The sequence below is a fragment of the Mchenga conophoros genome, linkage group LG20 (genome assembly GCF_057382185.1).
Source record: "Mchenga conophoros isolate Kocher_MC1m ecotype Shallow Benthic linkage group LG20, M_conophoros_male_GT1.1, whole genome shotgun sequence".
In the NCBI taxonomy this organism is placed as follows: domain Eukaryota; kingdom Metazoa; phylum Chordata; class Actinopteri; order Cichliformes; family Cichlidae; genus Mchenga; species Mchenga conophoros.
The window spans coordinates 36,639,953-36,653,593 of record NC_140545.1 but is presented as its reverse complement, the minus strand read 5'-3'; the positions used below and the strand labels follow the sequence as shown (position 1 = coordinate 36,653,593).

General features: G+C 49.7%; 1 protein-coding gene across 4 annotated transcripts in view; it reads right to left on the bottom strand.

The window, feature by feature from the left end:
* The window catches only part of LOC146551363 (nucleolar protein 4-like), a 112,500-nt gene that overhangs the window by 7,729 nt on the left and 91,130 nt on the right, over positions 1-13,641 (bottom strand). For all 4 annotated transcript variants that reach the window (XM_085260150.1, XM_085260153.1, XM_085260151.1 and 1 more), the window contains 4 exons: positions 8,811-9,286; positions 3,067-3,258; positions 2,338-2,526; positions 1,246-1,359 (listed from right to left, as the gene is read on the bottom strand). In XM_085260150.1, the coding sequence (XP_085116276.1) occupies positions 1,246-1,359; positions 2,338-2,526; positions 3,067-3,258; positions 8,811-9,286 (971 nt within the window). The remainder of the gene's footprint in view (positions 1-1,245; positions 1,360-2,337; positions 2,527-3,066; positions 3,259-8,810; positions 9,287-13,641) is intronic.

Sequence of the window (13,641 nt, the reverse complement as noted above, 5' to 3'; positions counted from 1 at the left end):
CTGTCCTCCACACTGTCCTCGCCCCTGTCCTCCACACTGTCCTCCACACTGTCCTCCACACTGTCCTCGCCCATCCTTGACACCGTCCTCGCCCCTGTCCTCGCCCCTGTCCTCCACACCGTCCTCGCCCCTGTCCTCGCCCCTGTCCTCCACACCGTCCTCGCCCCTGTCCTCGCTCCTGTCCTCCACACCGTCCTCGCCCCTGTCCTCGCTCCTGTCCTCCACACTGTCCTCGACACTGTCCTCCACACTGTCCTCGACACTGTCCTCGCCCCTGTCCTCCACACTGTCCTCGACACTGTCCTCCACACTGTCCTCGCCCCTGTCCTTGCCCCTGTCCTCGCCCCTGTCCTCCACACCGTCCTCGCCCCTGTCCTCGCTCCTGTCCTCCACACTGTCCTCCACACCGTCCTCGCCCCTGTCCTCGCTCCTGTCCTCCACACTGTCCTCGACACTGTCCTCGCCCCTGTCCTCCACACTGTCCTCGACACTGTCCTCCACACTGTCCTCGCCCCTGTCCTTGCCCCTGTCCTCGCCCCTGTCCTCCACACCGTCCTCGCCCCTGTCCTCGCTCCTGTCCTCCACACTGTCCTCCACACCGTCCTCGCCCCTGTCCTCGCTCCTGTCCTCCACACTGTCCTCGACACTGTCCTCGCCCCTGTCCTCCACACTGTCCTTGCCCCTGTCCTCGCCCCTGTCCTCCACACCGTCCTCGCCCCTGTCCTCGCCCCTGTCCTCCACACCGTCCTCGCCCCTGTCCTCGCTCCTGTCCTCCACACTGTCCTCGCCCCTGTCCTGCACATTTCGTCCCTGAAACATGGCTGTGAGTCAGGGCTGTGCAGGGGCCACAGCATGTGTGTGTCTGCATGATGAGGAGACGCTGCTGCTGTAAATGACAGAAACGTGTCAGCGCTGCTGTTCTGTGGTCATCAGTCGGGTTTGTGTCACAGATAATATTCCTTACTTTTTGAAAAACAGGAACCTTAAATTGCTCGTCGGTTGCTGTGGTGTGAATGGTCTCTATCAGCTGTATGTATGCACTGCTTCACATTTTCCACAGTGAGCTGGATCGGGATCTTTGTCGGGCTGACTCTGGCCCGCGGGCCTCATGTTTGACACCAGCACTGAAGCCCTGATGTTCCTTCGGGGTTTTCTGATCAGAAAGGAGAGAGCGCCTCTCGCTGGAAGCCGTCAGTAAAGCAGCTCTGTGTCGGACACAACTGTGGAAGCACCGCAGGAACTCACGTGGTAGGCTTCGAGGCGCATCCTCTTGGCAGCGTTGCGTGATTCGCTCTCGCAGGCAGCAGCCAGGATGTTCTCAGCCATGGCCGAGGTGAGGTGAGGTGGAGTGGGGCGGGTCTGAAAACAACAGAAGCTCAGGGTCAGAGTCTTCGGGTTCTTCATCATCACGTTCACATCACTAACATCAAGGAAAATCATCCACAGCAGAAAAAAACAGAACAATTAACCAACGAGCTAAAAAAGCGATCAGCAGGAGAACATGAGGAGTGATCGTGAGAGTGGAAGGAAACGTCCAGGAGAAGGTAGTCAAACCGCTTCAGCTCACAGCGAGGAGGAAAACACACTGAGGAAGAGGAGGTGGAGATGAAGAATGAGGGCACCACAGGGAGGAAGAGCCTGAAGATGGAAAATAAGAGGTTTACAGGTGGGAGAGGAAGATGAAGGTAAACTGATGATCTGTGAGGAGAAGAGGAAAAAAAAGAAGAAAAAGAGGATGAGGAGGAAGAACCAGAATAAGAAGAAGATGAAACAGCAGGAGATGAAGGACAAGAAAGCTTAGATGATGAAGAATAACATCAGCTATCCAAGCATGTGTGTCTCCACCACCAGGGGCAGCAGAGACTGTGCCGTGATTGGTCAGTTTGTCAGACTACATTTATGACATTGACCTTCAGAGCTCAGACTCAGCTGTGATGATCACCTGTGAAAGCTCCTGGCTCTGACCTTTGCCCTCTGTGGACGCAGACGTGAGCACCGTGACAGAGACGCGCTGTGACTGCGTGGGACACGAGCTCCGAGTGTCTTTGTCACATGTTCCACTGCAGGCACCTGTACCTGTTCCTTTGGTATATTATCCTGAGCTCGTGTCCTCTTTAGCCCCCGTCCTTCTGACCTTGTGTTTAGGTCACAGTGAACAAACCGCTTCAGTCCATCTGAGACCTTCACTTTAAATGCGACTCTACAGAAGTTCAACCATCCCAGCTAACCTTTGAGAACCGGTCCCCTCGTCTCGCAGACGCCCCCTGCAGGGACCTCCAGGGTGGAGCAGATTAAAGAAATAAGCAAAGAAGAAGAGCAGCATGCATGTTGCAGTACCTCCATGCCGTTCTTCTTCATGCGACGGCAGGATTTGAGGTAGGTGCGGATGCGCTTGCGGGCGCGTTCCTGGAACTCTGGGAACTGTCTGCTGCAGGACTCGATGATGGCCTGGATCTTCTCCTTAGGCTGCTTGGAGATAGGCACCATCCGATCCAAGTTCTCGTCCACAAACAGACGCACAAACATCTGCAGGAGAGTGCACACACACAGCAGGTAATGCCTACATGCATTGACACAGTTCATACACTGGAGAGGAGTTGAACAAAGACAAAGATAACAGCTGGACTGTTCTCATAACACCTGTTTAAATGGTTTTAAGTCTTAAGTTTGCATCTGTAGGGGGTGTGGCCTATTGACTGACTGTCTGCTAGGCTGAACTGGACCTCTGCACCATGCTTGTGTTGTTGGAGCCTTTTGGAGCATTTTCAATGCACAGATGTGATCAGCACTGATCAGCATCCTCTGCTCCTTTTCTGTTCTTCGCTCTAAGCAAACGGTCGTTGGCTGTTCGTCTCTGCTGGGCAGAGCGTGTGAACACCTGTCTGCAGTGTCTGGAAGCACAGCTAACGCTAGCTTTGATCATTCGGTTGATTGTAATAATAAAAGTGGATGAAGGTTCAGATGTGCCGTGCTTTGGATCGATGCCTCGAACAGCTGTCCGACATTTCTGTTTATCAGCATAAGGTTTGTTGATGGACGTCATTCAAAGCGCCGTCTCTCACTTACATTAAAGGCTTTTAATCTCTCGGGGTCGACGCCCTCCGTGTCGTTCATCTTGTCGTTGTCGTCATGGTCGTCGTGGTCATCGTCATCATCATCGGGAGCGCCCTGGCTGCCATGACGCCCCACGGTCAAGTCTTCGGCGCTCAAGTCCATTTTCATGCTGTCGTAGCTGCCGCCTGAACTGTACTGTGGGGACTGAACACACACACACACGCACACACACACGCACACACACGCACACACGCACGGTTACGAGCGGCTCTCTGTTTTACACGTTTCAGGGCTGTAAGTGGCTCGGCTGTTCCGACGGACTCGTCCTTAATAAAACACTAATTAAGAGTCTTGTTAGCGTCTGACGGCTCGCCAATGAAAAGGTGCTTAAATATAAAGATTTCGTTCACTGCTGCAGACACTCAGACATCATCATGACGAGTAATTATCAGCTGGAGAACAGTCCAGGCAGGATCACCTTACTAATACTTGAACACTTTCAAGAGAACCAAGTCAAATACTGGTTCCCTCTCACAGCACGAGGAACACCGCCTTTAAAAACACAAATACAGGACAGGCTGCCATCAAAAAACCAGGAAACACATGAAAGAAAACCAGTGAGACTTCTGGGAGAAGCTCTGTGTGCAGCTGGAGGTGAAACTGAGAGGCTCGGCGGTAAAATGGTGCAGAAACCAGTAAAGAATGTTTTCAAGAGTTTTGAGGTATGTGCTCAGAGCAAAGTTCAGATGGAAACATCAGACTGACGTATCAGATCTATGACATCACAGAGAGTCTGAGCCGCTGACTGTGTGAGACGAATGCTTTTATTGTGACGGGCAGAAACAGGAAGAAGTCCACAGAACAAATTGTGGTTCCGTTACGGATGACGTCATGACGACCGGGTCGTCGCTGCTAACGAAACCTGAACTACGCATGGAGCCCAGGCAGTCATGTGACTCCTGAAAGAAACCCACTCAAGCTGTGTTAGACCGCACTCCATAACAGCGTGCACACACACACACACACACACACACACACACACACACACACAAACACAAACAGACACACACACACACACACACACTAGCATGCACAAACACACACACACACACACACGCACACACAAACAGACACACACACACGCACACACACTAACATGCACAAACACACACACACAAACATGCACAAACACACACACGCACACACACTAACATGCACAAACACACACACACTAACATGCACAAACACACACACACAAACGCACACACACTAACATGCACAAACACACACACACTAACATGCACAAACACACACACGCACACACACTAACATGCACAAACACACACACACTAACATGCACAAACACACACACGCACACACACTAACATGCACAAACACACACACACAAACATGCACAAACACACACACGCACACACACTAACATGCACAAACACACACACACTAACATGCACAAACACACACACACAAACATGCACAAACACACACACGCACACACACTAACATGCACAAACACACACACACACACGCACACACTAACATGCACAAACACAAACACACACACACACGCACACACACTAACATGCACAAACACACACACACTAACATGCACAAACACACACACGCACACACACTAACATGCACAAACACACACACACAAACATGCACAAACACACACACGCACACACACTAACATGCACAAACACACACACACTAACATGCACAAACACACACACGCACACACACTAACATGCACACACACACACACACACACACACACTAACATGCACAAACACACACACGCACACACACTAACATGCACAAACACACACACACACACACCTGTCGAGAGTTTCTGGCTCTCTGCGTGAGACGGAGCTTCGTGTGAGTCTGTGTTTGCAGCCTGTCTGCAGTAACACTTTCCCTCCAAGGCCAGCGCACATTGTTGTGAGTCTGTGCTATTCAGCGCCGCAGAAAGGCAGCGAGACGAGGAAGGAAGAAGTGCGATCTCCTGCGGCTGTGTGAACATCTCCTCCAACAAAGCAACGTGTTTGCAGACAAAAGCGAGGAGGAGATGTGTTCATGGACTGTTTCTCTCTTCCATATCATTTCTCTGTTTCCTTTAACTGTTTGAAAACAGCTTCCAGGCAGATCTCAGAGTCAGGCTCCTCTCAACCTCAGAGCTGTTTACACAATCTGATCCATCCAATCACAGGTGTCCTTGGAGCTGGCCAGGTGAGACGTTTCCTTCTTGTTGATGTGTGATGTCAACAAGCTGAAGATAACTGGATGTCTTCTTTAGGTTTAGAGACCTTCTGAAGGAGAGGTGAAACCTTTCCAACAACCTAAGAAATCCTGCCGGCTTCCCAACAGCCTTTCAGCTCCAAGCTTCAGTCCTCAAAGCTCTGAGGCTCCACTGAGAGCTACAAACCGAATCTTTCACCTCCCACAAACTGATCAGTGCGGCTCTTCTACAACAAACATTAATGTCCATGAAGAAGAGGATTTACAAGGTCTGGTTAGACACTGCACCAAGCTAAGCTCTGAACGGCACAACCTGAACTGTAGTGACGTTTGATGAAGACAGCCAAGCTTCGGGGCTGTGGTCAGCTTACATCAGCATGTGTCTTTGATGAGCGAAGACAAACACCGTCACATGACAGGAAGAAGATGCCTCAAACTTCAGCCCAGAGAAGGTCCGAGATGGTCAGCACAGCTGGATGTTAGCCATTAATCTGCTGCTAATCTGGTTTGGACTCCTGATGCTCAGCTTCATGCATCACTGAGGACTCTTCTCAGAAATCTTCATATATTTGGTGTCAGACACATGATAAGCTGAGTTTAAAGGCCCTCTGGAAAGAGGCAACGCCACTGCCATCTTAACAAAACCTCCTCCTCCTCACTGCAGCCCCGCCCCCTGACATGAATAAGGGTTCCTCGCAAGTACACAGGAGGCTCCTCACTCGACAGTTACAGCTGAGGTAAACAGCAGACAGGCAGCCAGCACAGCTTTGCTATCAGGGTACAGTTTCTAAGGAGACTCTGGGGAAAAAACCTAAAATACACAAAAGTATTTCATTTTTCGGGATACAAGGTTAATGTAAACAAAATGCAGGTATTAACTTTAAACTATGAACCACCAGTCAAAATTAAGAATCGCTACTATGGGTGGTAATGCGTCGTGACGTCACCAAAATGTTCAATGCCAACTATGCCCCGCTAAACGAATCCATACAATCAGACAAAGATGGAATACCAACCAGATTAAATATTCTTCCCTGTATTTGTTTCAGTCTTTACCGACTGCCACAAAAACAGTTTGTGGCGTGGGACAGAATATTGTCAAAACACATCTGGAACGGGAAAAAAGCTCGAGTATAAACGCTGCAATCAAAGAAAGAAAAGGGAGGTCGTGGGCTTCCTTGTCTACGAGAATATTACTGCACAGCTCAGCTAAGACCACTGATATGTCTCTGCTGTCCAGATTACTCCGCCGGATGGAAAGATGTTGAAGGAAAACCAGTTACAGCTTTAATATCGGACATAAAGTTACAGAACAAAACAGACATGGCAGATGAACCCATACTACAAATAATCACATCTGCTCTGAAAGAAGTCATCAGAATTTGCAGTTTGGAAAATGCCTCTAAGGTTTGATGGTGAGCATGTGATTCAGATTTTCCCCGAATCAGTACGATAATAGATTCAAGAACTGGATTTGAAAAGGTATAACTAATTATTATTCATTCGTCCACAAGGAGGCATTTCAAAGCTTTGAAAGGAGCAAACATGATTTAGGCTCAGACGACTTCTTTAGATTTCTACAGGCCAGAAATTATTTTAATCAAAACTTAAAAGTGAACCTAAACGAATTACAGTTTGTAGAAACATTTTTATCATTAACCAAATCTGGAGCGCAAAGCAAAATGATTTCCAAACGATATAAGAGCATCCTGCGGTGTAAAAACCACAGCTCTCTGTATATGAAAGCAATGTGGGGAAAAGAAGGTAACCTGTCGATTACAGAGGAGTGTTGCATGACACAGTGGGCTACCACCGGGTCCAGTGTTTGCCGTGAGTTCTGCTGTAAAATCATTACGAGAGTTTTCATCAGCCCTGCTCAGCAAAGATATCGGGGAACTGTGACACTTGTTGGAGATGTGGGCGAGATGGAGCTAACCGTTTCCAAATCTTTTGGGATTGCAAAGTTAGTCACCAGCACTAATCCACGAACATCTACAAAATGTGTTGTCATTTGTTCTTCCTTTAACCTTTGAAACCATATTTTTGTGTAACACACCAGTGGATAAATTAATCTAATCATAGAAGACTTTTGTATGGCTGCGAGTAAAAAGCCTGTTACGAGGAGATGGCTTAAGCCTGAACCACATTCTGTACAAGAGATCTATACCATGGGAAAACTGTCATTTTCTCTTAAACTTCAGAGGGATACTGTCTACAGAACATGGGCTGTATCCCAATCCAGGGTCTGCAGCCTTAAAGGCCGCATTTTAAGGCCGATTACGTCACAGCGACGCGACGAAGGCTGTCCCAATTCAAAGGCTGCTCGAAATGCGGCCCTCAAATGCGTCCTTCATTTCCCTGAATTTTAAGGACGTGGCGGTGTAGACTTCATGGCCCAATATATCCCAGAATGCATAGCGCGGCGATGGGTGTGGATAATTTTGCCGAAAAAAAAAACGATAAGGGGCGGCCGAAGAGTAAACTTTAATTAAGTACTGAATATTATGTCGCTTATTTATGTGCAAATGTTTAATAACGAAGAACATTAAACATTCCTGTTGGCCACACAAAGTCATGTGACATTAGTGACGTTTGTACTAACTTGGTTTTAAAGCCTTTAAATATACGCCGTTCAATAGCTGAGCTTAATCCTACAGAGAATGATCAAAGCTCATGTAGAAAGAAACACACGAACAAAAGATTTTCTCCTTCATTTCTGTCAAACACAGCTGTATGACACGTTTCCAGTGGTTAGTATCATGGTTGCTAGGCAACCTGGTCAGCACAACGGAGGCTAGACCGTCCCATTTCACAAGCCTCGCACTTCCGGCCTTAGCGGTCTTTGAGTACGCGGCCCTTGAGGATCGTTGAGGCTGCGTACTTTAAGGTTGCAGACCCTGAATTGGGATACAGCCATGGTCTAAATCAGGGGTGTCCAACTCCAGGCCTCGAGGGCCGGCGTCCTGCAGGTTTTAGATCTCACCCTGGGTCAGCACACCTGAATCAAATGCTTAGTTCATTCCCAGGCCTCTGGACAACTTCAGAATATGCTGAGGAGGTGATTTAGCCGTTTAAATCAGCTGTGTTGGATCGAGGACACATCTAAACCTGCAGGCCCTCGAGGCCTGGAGTTCAACACCTGTGGCCTAAACGGACAGAATATGTTAAGCCTGTGAGGTGTGATTTTTTATGAACCATGATTTCTTTTATGTTGATGCTCTGAGTTTCCCATTTCAATAATATGATGCTAACCTGCCTGCCCTGCTACCCCTTTACCCAAGTTCTTTTTAAAAATGTGAAAGCAAAAGTAAAATGTAGAAACGACTGTTATGCTTTCTCAATAAAAGAGACGCTAAAAGAACAAGTTTTTGAAGTCGTAGCGTGCAGAAGCACGACGACACAGAACGTCTCCATCTTCCTGATGGAGCGTTCCACGATCGGGAAAACGCCGGAATTAAATAGAGCTACAGAGGTACAGGAGGCTTGTGTCTCACCTTGCCGCCATATTCCCTGCCGTCGCGGTCCAGTCGCAGCTCGGTCGCGTGTGTGTGTGACTGCGTGTTGGGGGCGTGTGCATTGTGAGGAGCGTGTGTGTGCGGCAGGGGCAGCGGCAGGGCGGGATGTGGAGCTAGAGGAGGTTTGGCAGCCAGCGGGTACTTCCTGCGGAGCTCCTCGGGCGCGCTGGGATGGAGCGCGCCGAGCAGCGCCGCGGCCGCCGCTGAGACAGTGATGGGCAGGTGTGAGGTGGGCAGAGGCAGGCGCTGAGGAGGCGGGTCACTCAGGTTGATCGGCTGCTGGTCCTCAGAGGATGAGGAAGAGGAAGTGGGCCTGCTGAAGTCGAGAGGGGCGGGGCCACCGTTTCCATTCACAACCTCAGTTTCCCTGACTACGGCGCCATCTGTCACAGCAGAGGAGGGAGGGGTCAGGGCGGGCAGGCCGTTTCCACTGCCGCTCTCTGAGGACGAATCATCTGAAAGAAGAGACACGGGAGGGTTAAAGGTCAGACTGACAGCGTTCACTGATGACTTTCACGAGTTTGGTTCACACAGAGACGCCACCTCTCACAGGAAGAGCGACGTTCCCATAAAAGCTGCAGTTCCTCTAACGTCCACCAGAGGCTCCAACCTGACCCCGCCCCACACACAGTAGCAAACACGTGTGTCATGTGACCTGCTGGTTTGTGGCGACGTGCTGCATCGTTTCATTAAACTGAATGTGAGTGTGGGGGCGGGTCTAACTGTGACACTGATCACTCATTGGCCAACCAAATGTCAACGAATCAATCACAGATCTGTGCAGCATCACAGTGCAGTGTGTTTGACCCACACACACACACACACACACACACACACACACACACACACACACACACAGCTACTGCTATAAATCAGTCACTGATAGAACAGATCTCACATTAAGACACTTTCCAGAGCAGAAACTCATCACTTGTCCAGCAGGTGGCATCCCTGCTCCATGTAGAAAACCACCTCAGGCTTTGAGACTCCCTCAGAGTCAGTCTGCTGTCTTTAGTGTTTCAGTGCTGCAGTGATGAAACCTCTCTGCCTCCATCAGCTTTACACAGGTGTGGTCAGGTGCAGCGCAGGGAGAAGCTGGGAGGAGCTGGTAACTACAAGCTGGAATCAACTCAGAGCAGTCATCAGACTCTTCATACTCCTACGTCATCATCATCATCATCTTCATACGAGACCATATACGTTCCTTCTTTTTGCTCTTGGACTCACCGCTCAAAATAATCCTTCTTTATCTGATCCTGGAGCCTCTGTCTGAAACAAGCTGCCTGAGCTCCTCTCCTTTTAACTTAACGTTTACACAAGCTTAAAGAGCAGGTAGGTGGGGCTTTATGACATCACAAAGACCCCAGAGGAGAAGAAAGTGTCACAAACAGTGTTTTAAACAGTCCGCAGCCTGAGCTCACAAACATCTGACAGGCCGGAGTGTGAAACTGCCAACATGTAGATTAAAAACTTAATAAGCCAATAATCTCAACAAGAGTACAATTAATAATGTTGGCATTTAATAATTCATTCAAGTGAGAGATAAACTGATTTGTTTCATTTTGTTTATATTTCCTTTTAATTAATCCCCCATTCATTTTCTTTTTTTTAAATTTCCACCTGCATTACATCAGCTGTTAAATCAATAAATCAACAGCCAGTCTCACACTGCCTCGAACGACGCAGGAATACATGCGATAAAACATAAAAGGAAAATATAAAAATGATTAATTCTGAGGACAATAAAAAGAATAAAATGCAAAGAGATGATAAACAACGTGTCGCAAACACCTGCACCTAGTGTCAGTTTGGTGCAAGGACATGTTTAATGTCATTTTTGCTGTTTTAGGCCTCCATACACCAACAGCCACAACATGTCCATGTTTGCTGGGTCAAAGATGAAGACGAGCAGAAATGTGAGAACACAGATGTGACCGAAGCAGACCGCCTGCATTCCTGTGAGCTGTGGCTGACAATCATGACTCGCTGCGGTCTGCAGGATGGAGTGCAGCTCTGCGTCGGGCTCACAGAAACGAATCTGTGCCCCGCTGCCGCTTATCCTTCCCCGCTCAGGCCGACGGGATCCTAAATAAGTGATTGTGGAATAACTGCTTTGTGCAGGCGGGATGGATGCACCGCCGGCCTTTCATCGCTCAGCGCATTCACAGACACACAAAGGAGCCACATTTGAAACATTAGCCTACATTTTCCTCCAATTTGGGATTTAATTAGAGACGAAAGGACGGCGGAGGAGAAAGAGCCGGAGCGTCTGAACGAGCTGAAAAAGATGCAAAGTGAGGAAAATTACGGATAATTGAAGGATGGAGAGAAGCAGGAAAGGAGGAGGAGGAGGGACTGTGAGGCAGAGAGAGTGGAGACGGCGGAGGTGGTGTCAGTCGGTCAGGGCGGGGGCTGGGGGTGACAGAGGGGTGGAGCCCAAACTGCTGCATGGAGAGGGAGGGTGGGGTGGGGGAGTGAAGGAGGAAGGTGCAGCAGCAGAGAGGTCAGGAGGGGGAGGAGCGAGAGTCCTTTAAACTGTTTATCACTTCGTTTCTTATCCAGGCGGAGCTGAAAGGAGCAAAGTTGGAGTTTACTGACCAATCAGCTCGCAGCATTTAGACTCACAGCACCACTCTAACAGGGAGGGGAGGGGAGGGGAAGCCTGCCCGGCGCTGTTTGTTTGTTTATGTGTGTGAGGACTATTCATGTGTGGAAACGAAGGACAGCCTAATTCCTGATGCTGCCTCACAAATCCCCCTCAGCTGCCGGGCCACCATCCCCACACCCCTTCATCCCTGCTCCAGCCCTCCAGCCCCATACTGTGAGCGGGTCTCTTCTCTGTCCACACTGGCTGAACAGGGAGTGGTCCTCCCTCTCTCTATCTTCCCCTCCTTCATCCGTCTGTTGTGCCAATCCTGAGCACACTGAAACTCCTCCCCCTCTCTGGATCCCTGTAAACACTGAGACAGTGCCGCCGTCTGTGGAGATGTTTGCTTTGAAAGACCCAAAGATTTAACGGCTGAGACTCGTGTACGGAAACAGTCCAGTGTTCCTGGTGGAGCGTTCAGTTTCAGATACATCAGTATTTGCTCCTTACAGCCAACAGCAGGAGGAGTCCAACCCACAGCTACAGACACATTCCCAGAAGCGTTTTCTTCACTAAATACTTAAACTCACATTTCCAAACGTTCCCACAGCATTTTCATCCGACTTGCACTGACGACAGGAAACTGGAATCCCCGGAGGAAACCAGGACAGGTTTTGAACCAGCAACCTTCTTATCGTTCTCGTTTCCATCTCAAACACTCTAACATGCTTTTATTGTGACACTTAAAGCTCCTTTTTGACTATTCAGAGAAGCTTTGCAGGACTCACAGCTCAAAATAACCCTTCTTTCCCTGATCCTGCAGCTGTCTGAAACAAGCTGCCTGTGCTCCTCCAGCTTAAAGACAACTTTGTCATAACGAGCTTAACGAGCAGGTACACAGAGAACAGCCCTGTTTCCGAGCTCGGCCGTTCTTTATGCGGACGAATAAAGTGTCTCTTATCTTATTTTGAAGGATGTAAAAGAGCCTATTTGACTGTATGTTCTGAAAATAAGGCAGCTGTGACTGAACTTTGACCTGGCAGCAGTACACCTGCACCCTCTGCGGAGGAAACAGGTTAGAGGTCAGACAGGATGGGAAGAAGATGAGGAAGACGAGGGTCGAGCTATAGTCACTAAACGCCGCTGTGAAGCCTGCACCTTCAGGCTCAGCGGGGTTTGTTCCTCAAGGAACTCAAGGACTTCCACCTCCCCTTGCTTCTCCTCCATCACCCCCCCCCCCCCGCGCGGTGAAGCCGCTGTGATGCATATCAGCGCCAAGCGTTAGGCCGAGGGACAAATGTCTCCTCGCATCATTAACACACACCTCTGAGAGGAGCGCACAGGTGAACCACGAGTTTGACAGTCTGGTACTGTTTGAGTCTGAATCCACGGGAGGTGCATGGAGGAGGAGCAGGGGGAGGACAATGCTGCATCAGCTGACCTGGAAATGCGCGCCACCGCCAGCGTGCGCTTTTGTGGATTTATGGCGTGCAAAACGTCCTGTTTTCCACCACAGGACGTGGAGCAGGGACAAACACAGGGCTCGAAACCCCACGCGGGTTTTACTGTGTTGCTCATACCGAGGCTCAAGGATGGAGCATCGCAGAATGTGAAGAAACGGCCGCTGACTGAGGCGACATCATGGAGGGTAAAGCAGAAACGCCTTTGTGCTTCTGCGTGTGGAACATTTTAGCCCTCGACGTGAAGCGTCTCGTTATCCGCCTCGAGCGCCGTTTAATAATTAGAAAGTCTCTTTGCATCACATCCTCTGGAGTTTAGCAGCAAGCTGCTGTGGATCCGACATGATCTATGACAGCGGTGTGAAGACGTCCCAGACATCCACACCTGTCACACACAGACCCTCCACAGCCCACAGACTCTCCCACAGCCCACAGACCCTCCACAGCCCACAGACTCTCCCACAGCCCACAGATCCTCCACAGCCCACAGACCCTCCCACAGTCTACAGACTCTCCCACAGCCCACAGACCCTCCCACAGTCTACAGACCCTCCCACAGCCCACAGACCCTCCCACAGTCGACAGACCCTCCACAGCCCACAGACCCCCACAGTCTACAGACCCTCCCACAGCCCACAGACCCTCCACAGCCTACAGACCCTCCACAGTCTACAGACCCTCCCACAGCCTACAGACCCTCCACAGCCCAAAGACCCTCCACAGCCCAAAGACCCTCCACAGCCTACAGACCCTCCACAGTCTA